General features: G+C 41.6%; 1 protein-coding gene across 4 annotated transcripts in view; it reads right to left on the minus strand.

The window, feature by feature from the left end:
- Nucleotides 1-971: 971 nt before the first annotated feature.
- The window catches only part of ANKIB1 (ankyrin repeat and IBR domain containing 1), a 139889-nt gene continuing 118357 nt past the window's right edge, over nt 972-22503 (minus strand). For 2 of the 4 annotated variants that reach the window (XM_019497816.2, XM_059729009.1), the window contains 9 exons: nt 19323-19457; nt 18610-18696; nt 18448-18514; nt 16452-16597; nt 14532-14710; nt 11588-11639; nt 6360-6471; nt 4475-4608; nt 972-4135 (listed from right to left, as the gene is read on the minus strand). In XM_019497816.2, coding sequence (XP_019353361.2) covers nt 3383-4135; nt 4475-4608; nt 6360-6471; nt 11588-11639; nt 14532-14710; nt 16452-16597; nt 18448-18514; nt 18610-18696; nt 19323-19457 — 1665 coding nt within the window. In that variant the 3' untranslated portion in view covers nt 972-3382. The remainder of the gene's footprint in view (nt 4136-4474; nt 4609-6359; nt 6472-11587; nt 11640-14531; nt 14711-16451; nt 16598-18447; nt 18515-18609; nt 18697-19322; nt 19458-22503) is intronic. The other 2 variants (XM_006258937.4, XM_006258938.4) reach the window with 2 other exon arrangements.

Genomic DNA, 22503 nt, shown 5'->3' on the forward strand with positions numbered 1-22503 from the left:
GAGGACTCCAAGTATAAGAATTAGCAGGATCTGGCTGGTTCCAGTGTTTTCCTTCTGCAAACCAGACAGCGTCTTCATTGTACATAATAATGTTTGGACTTGGTCCTAGATCACAGTACTACTGAAGAGGCTCTCTTACCTCCGCAACTAGTACTGCATACTTCAGTATCACAGTTTTATAAAACCAAGAGACTGTGTAATCTGGCCTCTAGGGCTAAGTACAAACAGTCAAAGAGCCCAAGGCTGAATCTATTCAATCTTCGCAGGTTAGTCCAAGGTGTACAGATTGAACCGATAAGCAAGCAAACAGACCATTCACTTTTAATTCCAGAAATGCAGCCATATGCCTGCAGTGACCCAGACCAGAAGCTGGGGGGTGCTAGAGCACACCTCCCTTCCTGGCTGTAGCAGACAACATGGGCCAAGGCAAGCCCATCCACCCTGTGAGGCATGTGGGGGGGCGGGAGGGGAGGGGGGGCTTGTAGGGAAGGTGTAAAGCATCCTGGGATGCTGGAGGGCTGTGACTTAACTTGAATCTGAAGTGGGGGAATCTGGGACAGAAGTTCAATAAACTGATTTAACCTAAATCATCAGTTATGTCTGATACTACATCCATCCAGGTTTATCTTAAACTGGTTTTAGTCATTTTGAAAGTGGTTTATATGCACTAAGCTTCTGTTGTGTTACACATCTGAAATGGTTTTTGATCACTTATACTGGTTTATATTTAATTTCTGTCCCTAACCTAGACATGAAACAGAATTAATTCTCTACTTTGGGTTTTCTCTCTTAAGCCTTGTATAGGTAGACGCCCAGTTAAATATTCTGCTTTTAAATATCAAAACATAACCGCCTCTATTTTCTAAAACTACCATCACAAAAGCCAAGGTATGCCTCCTAAAAACAAGTGAACTAGTCCTATACACTTGCTAAAATAAAAGTCCAAAATGTAATGAGACAAAAGGAAAGAGTTTAAGTAATAAATGTTTAATCAAAGAAGTTTACATATTATTAACAGCATTCATTTGGCCAAACATCTACATGGTTGTAGTATCCTACTGTATATAAAGTGGGAATGTATCAAGTATAGACTATGAAAGTGCAAATAACAATTCAAGGTTAGAGTAATTTTTTATATTATAAAATTAACAGGTTTACAAAATAGTCTTGCCAAACTTTATTTTTGAACTGTAAAGTCAATGACTATGGTGTTAAAATAAGTACCAAGAAAATACAAATTGAATATGCTCATTTTCATGCTCATAAGAGTAACACAGAAACAATGGATATACTGCACAACCTAAACAAATTACAAAAAACCAGAACCCACAAACTTCACTATCTTCACAGAGAGCACTCTTACATTTCTTACTGTAGCTTTGCAAGACATCTCAATGCAATACACAGAATCTTTGTGAGAATCTTTCTATTTAGAAATTACAATTCAAGGACGCTACAAGTTAACTACTTGGAGACCATTTCATGATGCTAGTTCCTAAAGAACTATTTCAGTTTGTAGATTCTCATATCCTAGAACAGTTTAAAATAGAAGTTTTCTAAAGATGAGCAGGCTTCAATGATTATGTTGAGAATGGGGCAGCTAGAGAAGTTAGAAAAAATGGAATGGAATAGGAGAACATAGCCTCAAGCCATCCTCTCTAAAGACACTTCCAAAAGAAATACATTTTGTGGAGCTTGGAAATTGAATATTCTTATTTGACATCTTACTAAAATGAACCCTCTAATTGCAAAGTTCAGAAATAGGATTTGCATGAAATAGTTATCAAAACTCTCACTTGAACTCACAGCAATCAATATATAAACTTTGCCATCATGATACTTGCTTATACACACGCAGTGAGAAACTTTTATATCAATAAATCTCTGGTAATACTCAAGCAAAACTAAAACGGAGTGCATATATTTTGCTTGTGTTATGACAGGTTTTGATTATATGCAAGTAAAACATCCATTACTCTAGTTGTAATTACATACTGTACCATTGTATCTCACTCACCACTAACTGTAGTTTTGATGCTTTTACATAAATCTAAAACCAATATTTTCTTCACAGTACGACAACTAGGAAGATTTTTTTTCTTACACTAAACAGTAATCACACAGCAAATGATTATTGTGCAATTGAACAGATATCTAGCAGTGTTTTGTTTATGCAAAAACACTGGTTGAACATTTAGTCATTTACTGTAAAGGCAAGGCCATGGGTGGTTTTATGGAGGTCTTTGCAATTAATAGCATAGTTACTCCAGAACAGATAGTGAATTTGAATTACTTATTTAACTGTGGCAACTATCCATTTGGGTTAGGCAAAGGCACCGTAGCATGTTGCACAGATTATGGTGTTTGAACTTTAGTTGTGGGACTGGCTAACATAATGAAAATTTCATATTCCTATATTTTTATAAAATGTTACCATTAAAAGTAATTGCACTACTAGTGCATAGAATGCTTTGTAAAATTATGAAAACAAAGAACAATGATTGCACTTCCATTAAAGTGTCTCTTAAAATACAGCATAGCTGTTGCTAATTAGCTGCATTTTAATATTTAAAATAACTGTTTAACAGCAGCATTAGGTTTAATTAACTTAAGGTACAGGCTACATTTAAGTAAATGCAGTCACCATGGCAAAAAATGCCAGTTAAATTTAGAGAAGCAATGCAACACAGTGGTATCTTTCACTGCTAAGAATTGTGATTACTTTGATAGAGGAACACTGTGCACTGTTATATTGAGTTACAGTTAGCTATTCACAGTTTGGCACATTTAGACTGTAAATAGACATGAAAAAATCTTTGATTTTAAATGTGAAAAGAATATCCATATTCTTGTTTCTGGAGCAGCACTAAAGAGAAGCATTAAATACCTCAATTCACACTGCTAATAAAAAGGAAAGACGAGTTAGGAAAAATTATGGAGAAACAAAAAATGGAAATGAATTACTAACCATTATTAGTTTGCTGAAAGATTGAGTTCTAAAAATGGAGTAAACTATGTTTTAGGATAAACAACCAAACTACTCAGTGTGAGCCTTTAATCCATATTTTCAAGTTAAGGATCACCAACCTAAGGCTAAACAGATGCTGCAATGTATTAGGAATGTGGAGTAAGCCTACTTATTCCTTTTTCTTCAGAGCAAAAAAGGCAAATGCTACCTAATTAAATGCAAAGGATATTCCTTGAAAGGTTCAAATTATTAATATGAGGAACTACACTTCAAGGGAACTCCTATGTATTCCATCGTTATGTGAACAGTTTATCACTGAGCCATAATTACGTGGATCGAAGCTTCCATAATGCTTACTCCACACGCTGTACCATTTGTACTGCTATCTATATAAGCTCCAAAACTAATGTGTGTTCATACCAAATGTACATGTTCAATCCAATCATTTGAGGTTTGAGGAGTCTGACTTGAAACATCTTCTGAAACATCCAGATGGCTAGTTGCTTCCCTGTTACGGTCACCACTTTGTGGTACAGTTTCAACTGGAATAATGTTTTCTTCAGAAGTACTCTCTTCTGTTTGGGTTCCTTTGCCTTCATTTTTGAGCGCATCCTCAAAAAGTGCATGCTCTTCCTGAGGCTCCAGTCCTACACCTGTACGATTTGATTGCCCTCCTGACCCATCTTCTGTACTGGGTTGCTGTGAATCCTCATCGGTTTCTGAACTTGCTGAAGGAATTAGGGCAATACTTTGTGGGTTCATGTCATGGAACCAGGCCATAATATTTCCAAGTAGATTTTCACTGGTGTTTGGGTCTTGGCTACTTGAATCAGCATCACTAGATGTTGAATATAATCCATTTCTTGTATCGCTGCAAGGGTGTGAAATAAGGCGATCAGTTGAAAATGGATCATTGCCCGCACCTAGTCTCATCAGATTATCACCAAGTTCAAACAGACCTGAGCTGCTCAAAGCAGCTCTTGGGCTATCTATATTTATGGGAGCTGAGTCCAGTCTTGTAGGCAAAGAGGTACCTATTGCTCCTAATGATGCTTCATTATTTAGGAAGTCTCTTGTTTCTTCGTCAATAGCCAGGCCAGATTCTTGCAATGACAACTGAATAGCAAGCAGAATGTTTGGGTCATCTTCATCCAAAGAACTCAGAGCCTATCAAGACATACAGGATAACTTTTAGAAGAAATACATTTTGCTTTTATCATATTCTGGATTAAAAACGAATCTACCCTTAAACCTGACATTTATTTATGACTGTTGCAAATTGTTTTCCAGAATCAATTATTCCCCAGATTGTTTTACAGTTGTCCACATAATCTAGAAGTTGATTTGGTATCTTTATGTTATCTATATTATGGTCTTAGATTCTGCTCTTGTCGCACCAAAAAGAATCATTTAACAAATTCAGGATTCAAAAAAATATGGTAAAGATGAGAAAAATTCAGGAATGCAAGCAAGCAAAGCAAATGGAAAGCAGATTAGGGAAGATACCTGAAGAGAATCCTGGTTTTCAGAGCGACTGACAGGGGTATAGTCATGAAGCGAAGAGCTGTGCAGAATACCCATAGAAGCTGAACTCACCATGGAGGTACCATGTCTTCTGCTGCTGCCACCTTCCTGTGTATCTGTTCACATAGTTTAAACAAAAACATTTAGGACAAAGATGGAAATCCTCCATTTTTCCTTTCTTTTCTTACTGTCCTCTTTTTGCCTTCAAGTACATAGTTGTGCTCCCTTACTCATCCTGGCCTGTACTAAGAAACACAGCGTAAGAAGCAGCTGAGTGCTAGGAAGAAGAACTCCTTCCCCAAGGGCTCTAATGAATGAACTCTTGCTGGATCTGGAGGGAAATATTGGGAAAGAAAACCAGGAACCTTGCAGCAAATAGATCCCCTGGCCTTTTCTGAATATCACCATATGCAGATACCTATATGTATTCCCCCCCCAGCCACAACTCTTGTACAGTGGAAGAGCATCAGTACTATTACTTTGGGAGCCTGCAAGGTGGGAGAAGGTGAGGGCTGATTTGCGTGTTCGTGCTTCTCTGCCTCTTATTGAGCCCCCCCCCCCCCCCATTCATTTCTAAGTTTGCAGCCCAATGGGATAAATAACCATTAATACACAAATTTATAGGCAACATTGTAAAAATACTTCTCAAACCTACTGGTTCATTAGAGAGAACAGAAAAAGGGCCAGAATATGGGATGCACTTACAAGTAATAAAATGGCACCTTTGGCCTTTGTCTCTGTTCTTACACAGCTGTAAACAGAAAATCTTGCTCACTTTAACTTTTCCCATGATGTGTCAATACCTCTAAGAGTAGTGTTGCTAGTGCTGTTTCTGTGCAGTCTAAGTGACATGACTGTTCCTCAAGAAAAAAATGGGAATGATTACTGTTACTGCAAAAAAAAATGTAAAAGCTTATTCTGGTTTTGATAAGCCAGGGACAAATACAGCTCTTTTGAAATAGGCAAGTGGAATTTTCACTGGAAAATTCAGAATGAAATAAAAGTGAGGCCCAACCAGATTATCCTTTAGTTAAAACTAATTTGGTGGTATAAAAAATTAAGTTACTTTTAGTCTCTGTTTTGAACTACGTGCATCACTATAATAACTGATACACTACTTTTAAGAATATATCACTCTCAGTAGTAAACTTGATAATGGTCTTAATTTATTTCTTTAAACAAGTAAATTTTGGGTCTAAACTCTCTATCTGTATAACCATAAGGAAATAAAGAGGCATAAGAGTTGGAATCAAAATTGTCCTTCGTAAGAGTCTCAGTACACAGCTTTCAGAGCTGAGGAATATAAGATACATAAGCCACTTACGCACCTTCATCGTCTTGGGCTGCTCCAGTGATTGGAGAGCTACCAGCAAAATTTAAAAAGCTTGAAGAGGCTCTAAATTACAGTAGTGTACAGAGGCTACTGCCCTGGTTGCAGCTTACCTAGGAATCTTCACGGTACTACATCCTGGGGCCCGCTGTCCAAGACTCCTATGCTGAAGCCTATCATCAACAGCCCCACGGCCATCCTCACAGTGCCTCCCTCAGGGGAAATCTTTTCTAGGTGGGCATAAAGGGGCTAGCGTGTAGGTAAGAATATCACACTATGTGCACCGTAGAAATTTTTTCCCCAGAAATACAAGTCTGCTGTAAGTAACTAAAGGCCTTGATCTTGTCAAGACAATGCTGAACCACCACAGTAGAGCCATTAATACTACTCACTTAACTTTACGTGTACAAGCACAGGATTTGATTCTTATAGTGCAGCCAGAAGGATCAAGTGCTGTATGTTAAACTCTTTTAAATTAATCTTCAAAGGAAGAATCAAGAAACAATTTGAGAGGGACTGAAAAAGCAGGGTGCATACCTAGTGTACTCTCACTAGGGTCATCAGGGTCTGGAGTATTACTGAGTAGACTGTGCATGTCTCCACGGCGACGCTGTCTGTGCCTTCTCCGATACTGAAATTCAGCATATTCCTGCATAAACCAAAAGTTACAAAACACAGGGCAGCATGCAGGAATATTTTTCTGATATAACAGGACATTTTTTATTTAAAAAAAAATGTGTGATTTTATACAGCTATAAAATCACCTGTGCTCAGAAACATCACTTGCAGGTTGCATCATGCAAGAAACTAAAATAAAAAAGGCAGCCGGTAACCCTAGATCAAGAATATTATAAACTAGCAAAGAAGGCTACTTGTCGAGTTGCAGACACTTGAATACTTGCAATCTCCCTTTCTAAAGATTCCAAGCACTCTTCATTTTGTCTAATGGCATTAATACCCAAATTCCTATATTTTAGCTTTTAATAAAACATAATGAATTAGAAATCTTCTCTCTGTTTTTGCCTACCTGTACCATAAAAAGAGCCAACTCCAAGGGCCCAAACTAGTTCAGGAGTAGATCTATCTTATGTCAATACCACATCTAATTGGAAACAGTATTTTTCTTTTCCTAATTACAAAGAGTTTCAAAGGGCCAAGTCAGTGTCATAGTGTTAATACTCCTAATGTTTCTGAGTCAGAAGGCAAATAGATGTCCATGTTTTCATTTATTTGCTAAAATTAGTTTACAAGATAAAGTGAGCATCTGATCTTGCAACTGAATTGCTAGCCCTGGAAGAAAAGTTGGACCTCACAGGTTCATTTTTACAGTGAGGGTGGCAAGTAGAGTCTTTTCTTAGTGTGGTGATTTATTTGCAAAACACGCCCACTTTTTGTTTCCTTAAACATAGGTGGTAAAAATATACATAGGCATTAAACTGATTTTCTGAAATCAAACATACTGCTTATTTTCCTTCTTCCACCCCTGCATTTACATATGGTAAACCCCAGATTCATGGATTCCCTTGGACTGCACGGCATGGAAATGCAACCTAACCATTAAGACTCATCTGTACAGCTGCTCTGCATCATAAAAGGTCAGAATTATTTAAAAGCCCAGACAAAAAAGAGCTTGCTGCTCCTCACAGTACTCTCAATGGCTTTCCAGGGCACTATTACTGCATGGTGCTCTTTTATGGAGTGAAAGGGTAGATCTGGGTGGGGGAGTGCAACAGTGTGGTTGCACCCCTCTTTCACCATTGCTAACCCTGGCCAAGTTCAGCAACTTGCACAGATGCCCCCAGTCAGTGGGGGAAACAGGAAAGGGAGACCCATCCATTGCTGCCACTGTCTAAGCCTGACCCACTCCAGGTGCAGGCTGCAGGGAGCAGCTGCAAGGGATGATAGGGGACAGCAGGGGCAACAGGCAGGTTTCCTCTTCCTGCACATGCTCCCTGTACCACCCCCCTTCCTGAGTCCTCCAGTGGCTGAGGAGCAGGTTCCAGAAGGAGGAACCACTCCACCACCAACACTGTCCCTGGTTGATACAGAAACAGGGGAAGCCCCAGAGTTGCTCCTGCCTTGCTCTAGCCCAGGGGTCAGCAACCCCCGGCACGCATGCCGAGCACCAGCATGCGAGGCCATTTTGCTCGGCACGCCATCGCCAGCTTGGGCTGCCAGCCTCAAAGCCTGGGCTGCTCCCAGCAGGTGGCTGGGCGGCTGCAAGCCCTGCTACAAGTAGACGGGGCTCCATGGTTGGCAGCAGCTACCCAGAGCCTGGGCTGACTGCAGCCAGCAGGCTGCAAACATCTGCTCCGGGCTCCAACATTAGCTCCATACCAGCGGGTGCATGCACGCCTTGCAGCAGATGGTGGGGGAGGGGCCTGCGGCAGCGCAACCCCGGCCTCTCCCCTGCTGCTGGCACAGAGCTGATGACTGGGCTCTGGAGCCTGGCGCAGCTTTTTGTAGCCAGCTTGGGCTCTGGGCGGCTGCAGCAGGCAGTGGGCAGGCTGCAAACAGATGCACCAGGCTCCACAGCCCTAGCATCAGCTCCATGCTGGCAGTGACTGCATGTGCACCTCAGAAAGGACAGCGGGGGGGCTGTGCTGCCTTAGGCCCTATCTCCACCGTTTGCTCCGAGGTGTGCGTGCGCCCGCCAGTATGGAGCTGATGCTGGAGTACCTGTTTGCAGCCTCCCAGCTGCCACTGGCCCAGGCTCTGGTAGCTGCTGCCAACCATGGAGCCCAGTCTGCTTGCAGCAGGGCTCACAGCTGAGCCTGCCTGACTTCCACCTGCTCTGAGCCCAGCCCTGGCCCAGCCCCCACACCGGGATGAAGCTGACGCTGCCCCTTGCCAGGAGCACTGCACCTTTTGCGGGCTTAGCTGTGCGGGGTGGGTGGATGGTTGTGCTGATGGGCAGGCTCTGGGCCAGGGCCTCAATCAGCTGCGCTGCAGCCTGGGGTCTGGCTCCCCAGGGAAGCACAGGGGCTCTGGTGGGACCACAGCATAGATGGGTCAGATTTTGTCCAGTGGCCCAGGAGCCCAGCTCCATGCACTCGCACAGTTGGTTCTGTGTGTTTGTCTGTCTCTGTCTGTGTGTGCACACGTGTCTGTTCTGGGTGTGCTCTGGTTCTATGTTTGTGCACGTGGTTCTCTGTGTGCACGTGCGTGTCTGGTTCTCTCTCTGCTCTCCTTTTTATCTTTCTTTCTCTCCTTTTTCTCTTGTCTCTTTTTTCTCTCTCTCTCATTGCAACATGCTCAACAAAAAAGGAATACACAAAAACAAAGGCAATATTTATGATTATTAAATATACTAATATGCAATGCCATGTACCCCCACTCATTTTGGTTTTCTGGCATGCCGGCACTCCGGCACCTTCCAAAGTAGACGTGGTTTTTTCGGCAGTCCGGCCAAAAAACGTTGCCTACCCCTATTCCAGCCATAGGCTGCAGAGAGCAGCTGCATAAGGTGCTGGGCTTGGTCAGGGACAGCAACAGTGATGTATGAGTTCCTCTTTACTGCACCTGCTCCCCTGCCCAGTGGAGGACTCAGAGGCGCAGGGGGTGGGCAGCAAGCAGGCACTGGAAGAAAGAACCTGTGTGCCTGCCTGGCTTGAGCAGGGCAGGAGCAGCTCTGGGGCTCCCCTCATATCTGGTGCCAAGTGGGTACAGCAGCAGTAGTGGGAAGGTCCTTCCTCTTCCTGTGCCTGCTCCCTGCAAGGCTCTCTGTGTCCCATGCTAGTCTGGGGACTTAGACCATATCTTGTTCCCATCCCCGCATAGTCTGAGGGGCAGCAAACTGCATCCTCTTTATTAAATCCTAGGTCCACCTATGGATTCAAACAATGTGCTGACATTAAGACATATGCAAGTCATAAGCATTTTTTACTACAATGTGGCCTGGCACTTGCTCCACATGGAGTCTCCCTGAGAACATGTGTCCACATACACAGCCTTAAGTTGAGATTTGTGACCCTCATTACTTCATCTTGAGACCTACTGACTTTTTTTTACACCATGTAAAAATGCACATAATTTGGGGATTGTGAATGATAAGAAAAAGGCTGGAAAGTCAGGCAGATATCATATGAAAGATCATTTTTTATTTGGTTGCAATAAAATCACATATTTTATCACTGACTATTTTAATGACAATTTTGATTTCTTGAACTCAATATAGTTGTGCTTCAGACAACTATCTCCACTACTCCAGATAAAATGTTTTTTTCTGATTTTTTGGAAAGACTATGTCTTTTAGTAAAGGAAGTTTTAATCTTACTGCATGGAAGCATAGATTTTTCATTATCCAGACTAAATATATTCTTTTTTACTGAGAACATTAACATTTTATCTATTCTTGTTAGACTACTGTGATAGCATGGCCTGGAGTATGCAAATATCCTATTAATTGTCAGCAAAAGTACATAATTATGCCAGAATGACTGCCTAGTGAATTTCACTGACAATACACACTGAGGACTATTATTTTCTCTACAAAAAGCCTTTAGCACAGGTGGTTGCAAGTATCTCTGGCAGCTAAAGAGCAAAGGGACCAATTTAAATCAGTCAGTGTCATAGTTGGGCAAAATATAAAAGCTAATCAACTGTCATCTTAAGATGACTGCCTTGATACTTTATTGATAAATAGAAGCTTTCCCTTTTCTAATCAGCCTTTTCTCCTACCCTGTTCCTCCTGTGATGTAACATCACAGTTAGCTGAGCGTCATAAAACATTGAATTATTTAGGAACAGAGGAAGGACCAAAGGAATTGGACAGGAGAAGCAAGCTGATTAAGGTGCAAGCGACTTTCTCAACAGCACGTTGCTAAGCCAGTAACAATAGAAAAGGAAATATATATAAAAAAAATGCATGGATTTTTTTCTAAAACATGGTGGTTTTCCAGGGTGAGTGAAAGGGATTAGCTCCCTTAAAAGAACAAAAAAAATAAACCAAGGCAATGCAGAGGTGAGACTACCCCTCTAACTGAGCTTTTATCCGAGACTGCTGAAATACATTAGAGGGAAGGGAAAAAAGGAAACTGCACATATTTTACTTATCGCAGTGCTTTAAAAAAATAAATAAATAAAAATAAAAATCACACATTCTTCCTACATTTATAAATTTAAAACATTACAATTTGAACTCATCTTGTTGACAACTGTCCTTCTCATAGAAAAAGTGGTATCATTTGTGACATCAATCATGTTACTGAACTGTATCAGAAATAAATCAGTTTCCAGTTTGTTCTGATACTACTTTAGCATCCAGAGTTTGCTTAAAATTTAAACAAAACATTTAATTTTCAACCTTTAATATTTTTACTGGATTGTTAAATCACTGAAGGACAGAAACTGCTGTACCAGTTTATTTAGGTTCTGTACTAGGCTGCTTTTGTATTCAAAGTAAAATTGCAGTTTTTGTAAATTCATTATGAAAAATTGTAAAAAATGTAGGCACCAAATTTATTCCTGGATTCTTGATTTACTGTGAGATTAGAAAAAAAATATGAAAAACGGCTAATCTGGTGCCAGCCATAAAAACCGTGTTTGCATTAGGCTCTTTGTTTAGACTCACCGTACAATTAACCATGCATATATTTCCTTCTATTGTGAAGCAAAGAAAATGGAAAGCTTAAACCAAACCTTGCCAAACTTGGTACAATTTGAAACAAAATGAGGAAGCTCTCCATGCAAGGCTGAATTATACCACAGTTTCCATAATATGCACAGCTACGGTATACTGAAGTTGTAAAAAAGAAATAGGTTACCTCAGGTGATGCAAATCCTAAATATTCCCAATCCCATGTGCCACCAGCAAAGCTGTAAATTAAAATCAAATACGTCATGTAATTTATGAGTAAAATATGAATAGTAGATTCTTACCAAGCTACAAAAGCTAACATTCACAACTCTTCTGCTCAATTGTTCCATTCATATAAATGGTTCAAAACACTGTAAAATTAAATTATTCAAATTTACTGAATTATTTACTATTCTCAGTTATTATTTATAGGTTATGATGTGAGCCAGGTATTTAATGTCTATCTTCAGTGGAAGGACATGGAATGGAGCCACAAGTACTTAGCTAGCCATTCATGGTTCCCAAAAGGAGATGCAAATTGCACTGTAAGAACCAGACCTATTACAATGATTAACCTGGACAGGAATCATTAGAGCTATAATATAACAAATTGCTTTGGGGTACAACCTCAGAGCATGTCAGTGTCCTTTATACTTACTATTATTATAATCTGCAATTCCATGTATTTTCATGCAATGTTTAAAACAAAGTCAAAATTAAAAACAATTTCTGGGTTTAATATCATTTTGCAATGAAAGGAAATAAAATCAGGGATAGAAAACCTACTAACTGTAGATCAAACTTATAACACCTGAAATAAGTAAAAATTTAATCCAAACAAACCACACATAGCAAAAACATAGCTGCTCTGAATCAGTTTAACAATCATTTTAAAACATTAGTGATATTTTATTAATGAGGAATTAACACTTCCTGCTTGTCAGCTGACCAGATACAAATGTTAATATAATGGCAACCTTAGCTGTAAGAATGAATGCCAATCTGACTAAAGCTGTACAGACCATGAATGGGAGTCTTTAGATTTCTAGCTAAATGAGGGAATCCATGACTTCCCTCTATCATTTCCCAAACTTCAAGGATGGATTTCTGTCAAATCATGAACCATTTCCTTTACTGATACTACTTCTGCATCTGTGTGGAAAAACTCTGCAACAAAACTTCATGAGAAACATGTCTGGTTTGGGGGTTCTGGTACCAATTTAAATTTAGTTGAAGTTCCTAAATGTATTGGATGTATGTATGAGATTAAGTGACACTGGGCACGTTTACACCTTCAGCAATTCACCGTAATTATGGTGCATTAAGTTTATTACCTGTTATTACAACTTCACAGTAGTACCAGCACACGGTTTTCTTGTGATGTTAATGCGCAGTAGTCTAATTCTATGGAGCATTAGCACCGCTTTTGGTGTGATGCGCTATTATGTAGTAAAATTAGTCCACCGCACATTTAATGTCTTTTTTAGAAGTGCCCACTAGCAGTTTAGTAGAGTCTCATAATTTGAAATTTAAGGTGAAAATGAGAGTGTAATTCCACACAATCCAAATGGGAAAAGAAACGTTGTTGAAACCATGATCTAGAACTACCAATGTTGTCAGCTCTTTTAGGCATGTCTCACTGTGTGTTTCAGAACAGCACTACTTAATGCAGAGGCGGGAAATTATTTCAGATGGAGGGCCGCTTAACAAATTTTAGTGAGCTGTCAAGGGCTGCAAGGGTAGCCCCACCTCTTGACAGGTGCACCACCCTCTGGTTGCCATCTTGTGACCAGAAGTCCCGCCCCCTAACCCCAGACTCTTGCCACCAGAATTCTCTCCTCCTTTTGGGAAGGGGGGTGGGGGTTACATGTATATTGTATGTGGATGGGAAGGGGGGTGTATGTGGTATGTGTGTGGTTAGGGAAGTAAGTAGTTGGGGGTGCATGAAGAGTATGGGTGGGGCATGTGTGTATGTTTGTGTGGGTGTGGTTCAGGTGTTGGGTGTATGGGACTGTTGGGTATGTGTGAGGGTATGGTGGGTGGAGTGTGTGGAGGGGTGGGAGGGTGTATGTGTGGATGTGCGTGGGGTGTGTGTGGTTGAAGTGTTGGGGTGTGTGTTGGTATGTTGGGGTTAGGTGTATGTGTGGATGTGCGTGGGTGTAGGGTGCATGTGTGGGTATGGTGGGGTGTGTGGGACAGTGTTGGGTGTGTGTATGGGTATGGTGTGGTGTGGGGCATGTGAGTGGGTATAGGTGCAAGTGTGGGGTGTGGTTGGGGTGTGGGTAGGTTGGATGTGCAAATGTGGGGGGGCTTCCTCCCCCCACTCAGCTTCCCGCCTGCCCACTCTGTGATGTGGCTGAACCCCGCTCCTCTGCAGGTGGAAGGAGGGAGATGGAGAGGGGGATCATCACTGCCTGCCTGGCTTGCAGCACGCTGCAAAGGGCAGGAAAGCAGGAGCTGCTGGCAGGCAGCAAGAGAAGCCACACCTGCCCAGTGCAGCTCTGTCCCACACCTGCCTGGTGGCGCTGCAGTCAACCCATTCTGGGTCCTGCTGCTGCTTCCACCCCACCTGTCTGTCTGTGTTGCCTAGTACGGCTTTGTTAGCAGCTGAGCTCCTTCATGCCCCCCACTGCATCCACACACTCCTCTGCCCAGCCATGCACAAGCAGGACCAAAGTGAGCTGCAGGCAGAGCCCACCTTGCTCCCCTCAACACTGCAGCTTCCCTTCTCTACCTGTTGCCTGGAGCACTGCAGCAGGGACAGGAGGAGGAGTTGCTGGAGGCTGGGGGAGCCCAGCAGTTCACTGGGTAGTGGTAGCAGCAGGCCTGCCTGGAAGCTGTGCCTGTTGGCCAGGGTTGGCACCCTCTGGGAGGGGAGGCTGGGAGTGCAGCAGGCACTGCCCCAGGCAGGAATGGGTGGGACTCAGTCCCAGGCAGAGTGCAACAGGGGCAGCTGCTGGCAGGGCCAGATACAATTAATTGGTGGGTGCCTGCCTGCAGGCCAGATCCAAACAGCCGGTGGGTTGTATCCAGTTAGTGGGTCGTAATTTCCCCACCTCTGACTTAACAGGTCAACTCATAACCTGAACTTCTCACAGTTTGCACATCCTTAGATTTTACATTTAAGTTACCTGCGCCTGGGAGCTTCTGGCGAGTCAGCTGGAGCCACTCCACGGGCCACAGAAGCCAAGAACTCTTGCCTCTTTTGCTGCACAAGACATGCTGCCCGAATGATTTTATGACGAGGAGTACGAAGGTAAGGCCTGTTTACTTTCTGTGCCAGGTCTTCAGTGACCATTTCTAAGTCTGTCTGCAATAATTAATAAATAAAGCAGGACATATAGTGTTACTGTAAAATAAAGGAGACAATTCTGCATGGGTAGCATGCTGCTATGAATAATTCCACTCTTCTGAAGATGCCATCCTGACAGGGGTTTAATCCCTGTGTTACCTCCTTAACAGGAAAGCCCCCTCAGCCCCCAAAGAGTCTTTGTCTCTGAAGGCAGTGATGTACCAGGACTGTGTATCATCCTGACAAATACTGTGTCATTGTTTCCTGTATCCACCTGTTCTGTCTAATCTTATACTGGAAACTCTTCGGGGCAAAGACGGTCTTTTGGTTCTATTTGATGCAGTGCATGGTACAATGGAGTCCTGATCCTGGACTGGGGTTCCCAGCCATTACAGCAATACAAATAACTAACGATGATAGCACTAGTAATAGCAGCACCAGTTGGTAGGGAGTGAGCAATGCCATCTTGTGGTGAGTGTTCACCACCCTCTGCAAGACAAAATAAACTGTCCCAATTCCCCTCTGTTCCTCATTTGAGGAAACCAATGAGGAGCTTTCTGTGGGGAAAAAAAATCATCCTGATCAGATTTTCACTTGCCACACACCCCTATACTTATCTGTGGATTATTTTCTTTGATACTTGCATCTCAATTATAATGTATTTTGGAGCATTTTTGGATATGATTATTTTTTTTTAAATTGCCTTAAGGAGTTTCACCTACTGTACAAACAAAGGGGCTGACTGAATTTTTAAAAAGGCACCGTTTATATGCAGTACAAAGTTTATCCTTTACTGTATTCCATGGCCACTGCTGTCTGGACCCAAAATGTCTGTCTTTATTAGATTTATGTCTTATCCTATCCTATCCAAAAGGCTCAGAGTGACTTACAATAAGGAAACAACCTACAGACAGGATTCTCAAAACATCCCCCCAAAACCCGAGAACTCCAACTCCCCTCCTCCCCGCCTGTACCTCCATACAAGCAAGCCCTCCTGCAAATACCAACAATTCCCTGCAACCATCACTCCCATCAAGAAACAAGAAATCTTTTCCCACCACCCCACCAGAGAGTCCTCCCATGTCCTCCCACATCCCCTCAGAGCCTGCAGTTCCCCCTTACAGAGAGGCTGAGGCTGTCAATCCCTCCTAACCCCATCCCCCACACATTAACACCCCCAAACACAACACTCAACTCAGAACCCTAAACAAAACAGCAAAAGAAAGGACCTTCGTTCCCCACCTTGGCCACTGTCAAAGGGCGCCCTTAAGCAGGGCCTGGCCAGGGAGACCTGCTAGCTTTGTAGTAGCTGCAGGCTAGCCAGGTCCCTCTCCCTCCTTTAGGGTGGTAAAGATAGCACCTGGCTGGACCTCAGCACTTCCCCAAATGGGAGGAAGATGGGAAGAGGGAGTTTTAAGTAGTCCCTCTCTTTTCATAAAGCTGGAATTGCTTTTTCATTGCCAAGCTGAAGTAAAATATACTGCTTTTCAGAATATAGTATTTCAGCCCTGCCAAAATTGCTCTTCACTCAAGTCTCTCCTATAACACCACAATTTGTTGCAGAGATTTTTGAAAAAGAATTTAAAAAACACACCAGTTTAACGCTAGAGAAGAAACAAGAGTTAAACATATTTCTTTTCATATGATCACAAGTATGAACTAAGTTGGAGATGTTTATACAGTCAAAATGAAAATATATTATGGATAACTAATACTGCAAGAAAATTATGTGATAAAAAGTGAAATCTGTATATTTTACCTGCATCAGTTCAAATATCTCTTTCTTTGTGCTTTTAGGTTCCAAAAAGAATCCATAGGGATAAGAACACTTGAGAATACGGCGAGTTTTTAGAAGCTCTTGTACTGCATCTTCAATGAAAGTGGTATCTGGACAGCCTCCTTCAGCTGTAAGGCAACACCAGCATTGAAAAAACATGTTTCTCCTGAGCTCAATTTTAATTTTACTGTCAAGAGATTTTTCCCAAAGTAGAATAAATGTATTCTCAGGTCAGTTTGCAAATATTTGCTGAAAAAACTCCACTCCAGGCTGTAAATGATTTGGTGCAGCTACAGTCAGCTTATTCAAGTGATCTCCCACATTTACTTGAGTCTAAGACAAGCCCCCCCATTCAGCATGGGGGGGGAAGAGCCCCTCATCTCGGATTCAAGTACAAGGCAGGGGGCAGGACACCCCTGCAGCTCTGGTTCCAGACCCCACCTGGGCTCAGAGTCAGAGCTATAGCCTCATCTCCACCATGCTCCCCGCCACCTGCTCCCCCTCCACCTCTGGCCCCTGCCTCTTCCCCTTATCCTAAGTTGTACCTCCAGCCCTGGACATAAAGCACGTGGTTGATCCAGCCCCTGCCAAGCCTGGTAGCAGTGGCGGTAGCAGCTCTGGCCCCAGCGTGAGCCAGTCTTGGAGCAGGAGTTGCTGCTACTACAACTGCTGCTGTCTGGCTGGGTGGGGGCCGAAGCCAGCATGTACTTCATGCCCCTGAATGAATTGGGGGGGGGTGCACATACATGGCAGGGCAGACAACAGGTTGGACAAGTGGGGGACAGGCATTGCGGGGGTGGGGTGACAAGCAGCAGGGAGTGCAAGCATCACAGTTGCTGGGGGGGGCAGGGGTGATGAGAGCAACGGGTGAGGGGGACAGGGGGCATGGTCCAGGGGACAAGAGACGGGTTAGGCTGCTTGACTGCTCTGCCACCTGCCCCTCTGTTGCTGTTTGTCTACTTGCTGCTGCTTTTTCCACTGGAGCAGAGGTGGAGGAGGGGAGGGCAATATAAGACAACGCTCCAATAATTATAGTCTATGCACAGAAAATTACTGGGAGGGTCATCCTAAATTTGAAGTCATCTGGGATTTGTGTATATCAAGTATTCCCTATGCTCACTCAGGAGCTTGCTTGCTTGTTTTGTAGGTTAAAAAAAAATCCTACTTTTTATTCACACCAGTATTGCAGGCCCATGAATAGTCTAGCCATGAAAAACAGATAGCTTGATTGCTTGGGCCACCTGGGTAAAACTGACCAGAGGTCTGGATTCTCACTCCTCCAGTGGGAATTCATACAGTCTCTACACAAACACAAATTTCAGTCTGCACGTGCAGAGGTCATTGTGCGATCAAGGATTTATTGTTTTTTCTTTATTATATGTAGATTTCTCTATAAAGTAAGGAAATAAACTGATTCAGAACAGATACCTGAATAACAAACTTTATATAAAAAACTGTGTTGTGCACTGGCTGTTCACATGAATGCATTTCCTCACTGTTAACAGGTTACTGTTTTAAAAAGGAAGGGCTTTCTGTATACAGCATATATACTGTACTTTCTAATGCACCCTGGGATCCTGCAGGGTGAAATACACTATATAAATGTACAATACTAATAGTGTGATTTAAAATATATTTATTAATTTAACATTTTGCCCTGCCTGCTAGGTACTCTAGTAAAGAAGTGTTTAATAAATATATGGAAACAAGAGTGAGTAATTGGTACACACTGATATTAAAAGAGAATAATTATCAGTCAAGGACTCAAGGAAACACCATATTAACCAGAACTGGTTAAAGATGAAAACTGAGAAGATGAAATGTGCAGCAGTAGCAGTCTGAAATAACTGATTTATTGTAAGCACCAATATTAATAAAGAACAAATCTGAAAAAGAGCAAAATTTTTGTTTAGTTTAGAGATATTTGACTTCAGATTACCATTACAGATCACAGCAAATACTAACAAACACCACTTACTTCCACTGAGAGCTCTACTCAGCTGCTCCATCTTTTCTTTGGCTGTTTTTAGAAGGCGCTGTTCTAACTAAAAACAAGGGAAATAAATAAAACAATAAACTACTCTAATTTCTGGACTAATAAAGTGGGAACAAAAATTTCCAGAGATGCTTGGGGCCACACCTGATAGCTGAGTTCATGGTTCTTAAACCGTGTGTAATAGTGCATAAACCTGTCAAGCTCTTGAAATCTTCTGTGTTTCTTCTCAGCCTAGAAAATTATTAAAAAAAAAAAAAAAAAAAAAAAAAAAAAAAAAAAATCAAATACGAGTAACTCATCCAACCTATTTTAGCAATCATTAACAAATACAACTGTGTGCTCAACTGCTTGCATTAGAGCAAATATTTAAAGTTTTGTACACAAATATCAGGGGGACGTGGCATATCTAAAATAGGCAAAAATGAAACTTCTAAAACTCATAAATCTAACAGAGGTAGATATTAGGACTGTGGAATTTTTTTGTGTCTAGAAGTCAGTTTAAGCAGAGGCTTCAAATACATGAAAACATTAAGATACATAGCACTTTTGTCAGGCACAGTAGGCAACTGAATTAGTAATATACCTATTTGAGAGAATGGTAACCAAAGTGTAGAGAAATACAAGGACAAGTCACCCAGTGGGCAAAACCAAGAATTGAATAATTCCCATGCCCAAATCAAACCTAGACATCATCTTCTTCCCATCATTTCCATACGATATTTAGAGTTACATTTTTCCACCTAGAACCTTAGATGGGAAAAAGTGAAATTCAAACAAATGCTTCTTCATTAAATCTATTCATCATGCTACACAAGACAGAAAATTACTGCCCAAGTACTTTAAGTTTAAATACTTACCTCTACCGTCATTTCCTTGGATTGTTCCTCTACATGCTGAATAACTTCATAGCGAGTACATCTGTAATAGCCTCCAGTAGAAGAGCTATGTTTTTTCCATTCTTCTAGGCAAATCCAGCAAAAATCATATTTGCACTTCAAAAGAAGAAAACAAATCTGAGAATTTCTGCCTCCAAGTATGTTACAGATTTTGCATAGTGACTCTTCCAAAACCAAGGGAAACAACAGAGTTCACAGAAACAGTACAATTCCAAAGGTGGTCATGTGACAACAAGAAATGCCCAAGAATGCTCCTAGCAGAAGTACACACATTGTAAGAGGTCTGGGTGCCATGTGAAAGTGCATAATTTCTTGCAGGGAAAGCTGTGGATGCTACAGGGAAAGTTTCAGGTTAGTGTAGTGGAACAACAGTTTAAACAGAGCTGGCTGGGAATTTTTTTTAGAAGACTGAAAAAAATGTAGATTCACTGATACAGAAACAGTTCACAGAATGTGAGTAGAGAGATGGTACGCTTCACTGGTATTCCTCAAAGAAGCCTTTCTGCCTCAAGGAATGTTTCTATCTGTTGCTACCCTTTTTTTCCCCTAGTATTTCTTATATTTGTCTCTTTATCCCCGATTCTTCCTTGCCAATCTGGAAAAAGGGAGCAGGGACACGGCTGAAACCTTCACCACTTTTCAGCACTGACAACTGAATCAGCATGAAGTTCTGGCACTAATTCTGGGACCAGCTTTTCAGACCTCACACAATGCTGCTGCACTATTTGAAATCTTTCAAAGCTGAAAGAAGTCCTCCAGGAGCTTCTAGCACCCTCTGTGCAGTCTGACAGATGGGATCCAATTTCTCGTTCCTTGACACAGGCTGCCCCACTAGCACTGGACCATTCAGATTTTCTCCAGCCTGCTGCTGTGTTGTTGTAGACCTGCTTCTTGATGAAAGATTCTTAGGAGCCCTCCTTATCAAATGCCACTTTTGCATGTTCTGTTCCCTGCTCACTTGAGGATGCTGGCGGTTGCTGGGACTTAATGTCAGAATTAGATGGGACCTCAAGGGGTTGTATTAACCCCCAGCATGAATGCAGGAATGCTATTCCTAAACTTTGTCAAATGCTTCTCCAGCCGTCTCCTGAAACCCTCCAATGATGAAGGTTCTACAGTTTCCCTCGGTAGTCTGTTCTACTGCTTCACTCTCCTAACCGTAAGGAAGTTTTCCTGAGATCTATTTTATATCTACTATGTTGCAAAATAAATCATTGCTTCATGTCCAGTCCTACGCAGCAAGGGAGAACAATTGTTCTTCTCCTTTATGGCAGCCTTTCAAATATTTGAAAACTGCTATAATGTCCCCCTTTATCCTACTTTTCTCCAAGCTAACCAAACTTAGTTCTCTCACACTTTCCTTCTACAACTTTTTTTCCAACCTCTCCTACCATTTTTGTCATTCACTTCTGGATCCTCTCCAACTTCTCCATACACTCCTTAAAATGTGGAGCCCAGAGCTATATACTTTAGATGAAGCATAAGCAACATCTAGTAGAGAGGCCCTATAAACTTGTTGTATATTATAATTTATAATCTCCTGTTGATGAAGCTCCAAATTATATTTGCACCTGTCACATTGCTGACTCATGTTGAATCTTGATCCATTAAAACCCCCAGATCCTTCCTAGCAACACTACTGTTCAGCCAGCTATTTTCCATTCTGCATGCCTGCATTTAGTTATTTTTCCCTAGGCAGAGCATCTTACATTTGTCTGCAGTGAATTTCATTCTGTTGTCATTGATCCCACTTTCCAATCTATCAAGATCCTTTTGAATTCTACTCCTTTCCTCGAAAGTGTTCGCAGTTCTTCCCAGTTTTGTGTCACTTGCCAACTTGATCTGGAAGCTCTCTGTTCCACCATTCAAATAATTTAAAGACATGTTAAACAGCACTGGAGCAAAGACAGACCCTTGTGGAACCCTTTCTTGAAATCTCCTGCCATTTGGACACTGATCGACTTAAGCCCTGCTTGCAGTTATTCAGCATTTATGTAACTACCTGACACCAGTTTTATACAGCCCACATTTATTCAGTTTATTTAACAGTTATGGTTTTGGAGTTGGTTTACAGACAATTTTCAAGATTTCAATTTTCATGCCTATTTGGACTAGGTACATTTTTCAGAATCTCAAAAATTCTTTGAGGACAGGGAAACAGGTCCCGCTCAGTTCTAGTGGGATCTACATTAATAAATTAAGAATCACCTTGCTGCCTTGAGCTGCTAGCTTGATATCTTAATAGTGCAGCCTGTGAACAAACATGAATAAGCAAGTGGTATGCCTCACTGCTATGGTAGAAACTAAAAGTATGTGTTAAGACATGCTGAACACTACAGTAGTTTTACCCAACAAATTACTAAACTCTCGTAGTCTAAAAAACTGAGGCAGAAGGCAGGACAGGGTGGCACCATAGAGACTGCCCTTCCTCCAATCACCTGATGCCTGAAAGCTTATCCAACACCTCTCCCAACTATACAAGTGGTCCAATAAAAGGTATCGCATAAAAGCCTTGTTCTCAACATTTCCTGGACCATCATGACTTCAGCAACACTTTAACCCAAACAAAATGTACAATTTCTCTCAGTCAATTTTAGTTTGTGTCACCTTTAGTAGTCTAAATAACCTGCAGAAGATGTTAATACCTTAAATGTTAACTGCTAAATTAAATCCCTTGCTTTTCCAAATTTGATCTCACAAATGGCACAGTGCTGCAGACACAGTACTTGACTGAAGGAGGCTGCTTCTTGGTATTGTATTGTCATATCTTTGTTCTTCCACATACTTGTGCTGTTCCTGTTTGTTTATAAAGGTGAGATGAAGAGACTGAGGGAAGTGTTGAGAGTGTGTATGTAACAGACTGGAACCATGTATACAATTTTATAATGTTAAGAGTAGAAATATATAACGGTAGGAGGAGTGAGTGCGTTAGTTCACAGAAATATATTTCTCTTATTTCACTATCGTCTCATTGGCAGTGAAAGGCATCTCTTTTAATGGGATGTGGCTGGAATCAAATATCTCCCACTGTCATTTTCATTTGTCTCACCGTCTTCATGGGATGGCCTTGGTAGCATCTTCAACTAATGAACATGCATATGCACCAGAGCTAAAATTTTTCTTCTATCTAATGAATCTATAG

The sequence above is a fragment of the Alligator mississippiensis genome, chromosome 5, assembly GCF_030867095.1.
Source record: "Alligator mississippiensis isolate rAllMis1 chromosome 5, rAllMis1, whole genome shotgun sequence".
Classification (NCBI taxonomy): Eukaryota; Metazoa; Chordata; order Crocodylia; family Alligatoridae; genus Alligator; species Alligator mississippiensis.